Below are 2,304 nucleotides of genomic sequence, written 5' to 3'. Positions count from 1 at the left end.
CTGCTGGCTGCTGATAACTCGATGAGCGAGGCCCGGACGTGGAGTGTGGGCGGTTCGAATCCCGCCCACTCAGCTCGGCTGGCCTTTTATATGCTGCTGCCAAATCGGTCCTTATTTTGGTGCAGCCTCCTTATAATTATAATAATTACCTGCATAAATTTACCTTTTGAAAATAACCGTTGGGCAAAACATTGTGTAAAATATAATAAATCTATTTTTGTGTTACATTAGAAATGTCATTATTTTCAGAAACACCACTTAATACAGTGAGTGGGGCTCAGATCAGTGAATTGGAGCTGAACTCCATTCTAACAAAACGAGGTGATGCCCCAGGGTCTTGCTGTATGTCTGCTTCACCTTCCACTCACGTTACTCTTCCTTGTGTGAACTGATTGACATTGCATTCAATGTGGGATAACAGAGACTCCTCTTGTATTGTTACTAATCGGTGACTTTTGTCGACAGCACCGCTACCTCAGTGCACCAGGGACCGGGGTTCAATTCCAGCCTCGAATGTGGAGTTTGCACGGTCCCCCTGCGACTGCATGGGGTTTCCTCCCGCAGTCCAAACATGTTTCGGTTAGGTGGATTAGCTATGGGAAAAGCAGGGTCTGGGTGGGATGCTCTTCAGAGTATCAGTGCAGGTTCTGTGGTCTGCTTCCACACGAGGGATTAAAACAGGTTTTTTTTAAAGACTCATGCCTGAAAGAGTGATAGAGACAGGAAACTTCACCCCAAGATACCTAAAAACGCATCTGGATGAGAATCTCCTGGAAATTTACAGGATGATTTAATGTGGTTCTCAAGACAGTATTTGGAATTAATAGGATAAATAGACGTAGACTATTTCCACAGTTTGGGCAGTCAAGGACCAGTGCCAGACCTTTCAGGAATGAAATGAAGAAATATTTCTAAACTGAGGATAATAGGAGTAGACAAGTGGTGCAGATATGGAAATGTTCAAGTCATTCCATGTGATATCACTAATGACTATGAATATATGTCTTTGTGAATTTTTCTGCCCACTATTTAAGTGGGTTTTTTTGATGAAGAGACTTGTGTCTCTATGGTTAATATTGTAGACCATGTGATTGCAAACCCATTGTGGCAAGACTCAGAATGTCAAATTAAAACCATGTTTTCAGTTCTCATGCTAATATTCTAAATTTTATTTGTTTTATTTTGCTGGTTGATGGATTCACCAACTGTGTTGTGATTGTTGTTTTCAGCTTGTTCTCTAATACAACAAAATCTTGGCTTTACCGTTCATTTCTAATGATCTGGCAATGAATAAGGTCAGAAGTCATACGACAACCGGTTATAGTCCAACAGGTTTATTTAAAAATACAAGCTGTGCCTGTGCGTGAAACTACCTCTCTCACTAACACCCGAAGAAGAAGTGAGGTTCTGAAAGCTTGTGTTTTCAAATAAACCTGTTGGACTGTAATTTGATGTTGTGTGATCTCTAACCTTGTCCATCCCAGTCCAATACTGGCCCCTCCACATCCTAGCAATGAACATAAGGTCAATTCAAACTTCTGTTTGGTGTCACTTTCCTTTTTGTATCTTGTCTGTCTACCAGAACAAGCCCTGTATTTAAAATAATATGAGAAGGGTATGTCCAACAGCTGAATATGTGAGAATCTATAGAAACATATGTGGCTGTATGTAAGGGCATGTGTTTATGTGTGTGTATAGTTGTATTTGTGAGTGTGTGTGTTTGTATTTGCACTTTTGTAAGGTCATGTGTGTGTTATGCCTTTGTATGTGTCGGTTTAAACATTTCATGACATTTCAAATGGAGGACTGAATTGGAATGAGCTTTAAACTAGACTAATATTTTTGCAATTATCTTTGGAGGTTTGTTAGACCAAAATTTGAGCTTGTCATTCTTTAAATTGTTGCCTATTTGCAGGGCCAGGTTGAATTGCATGTATTTTCCAGAGTCATTGTTCATTGGCCAAACTGGTAAGTCATTTCTGTTAGGATTCCTGCAAAGAAAGAGATGACAATGATGTTTATTGGAGCATAAAGTGAGGAAGCCTTCTCAGTTACCTCCAACCTCCCCTTCCCTTTCCTACGACACCTAGCCACGCATTTAGGGATGGGCAATAAACATTGTCTTGCAAGTGCTGCCCACATCCCACGAAGGAATTCAGTAAAAGGTGAAATGTGAATATTGTTGAAGTTCAGGATGTTATTATTTCATTCATAGGTACTGTGTCTCTGATTGAGCAGGGACTCACTAACACCTCCACTGAATATTCTGCTTCTGTGAAGGCAGCACAACTGATTAACTATTCA

General features: G+C 40.3%; 1 protein-coding gene across 2 annotated transcripts in view; it reads right to left on the bottom strand.

Moving 5' to 3' along the window:
- Nucleotides 1–1,145: 1,145 nt before the first annotated feature.
- The window catches only part of ces2b (carboxylesterase 2b), a 74,388-nt gene continuing 73,229 nt past the window's right edge, over nucleotides 1,146–2,304 (bottom strand). For both annotated transcript variants that reach the window (XM_048546353.2, XM_059651787.1), the window contains one exon: nucleotides 1,146–1,991. In XM_048546353.2, the coding sequence (XP_048402310.2) occupies nucleotides 1,829–1,991 (163 nt within the window). In that variant the 3' untranslated portion in view covers nucleotides 1,146–1,828. The remainder of the gene's footprint in view (nucleotides 1,992–2,304) is intronic.

Source organism: Stegostoma tigrinum, chromosome 16, assembly GCF_030684315.1.
Source record: "Stegostoma tigrinum isolate sSteTig4 chromosome 16, sSteTig4.hap1, whole genome shotgun sequence".
Lineage (NCBI taxonomy): Eukaryota > Metazoa > Chordata > Chondrichthyes > Orectolobiformes > Stegostomatidae > Stegostoma > Stegostoma tigrinum.
The sequence above is the reverse complement of the archived record's forward strand: the minus strand, read 5'-3'. Positions and strand labels throughout refer to the sequence as shown.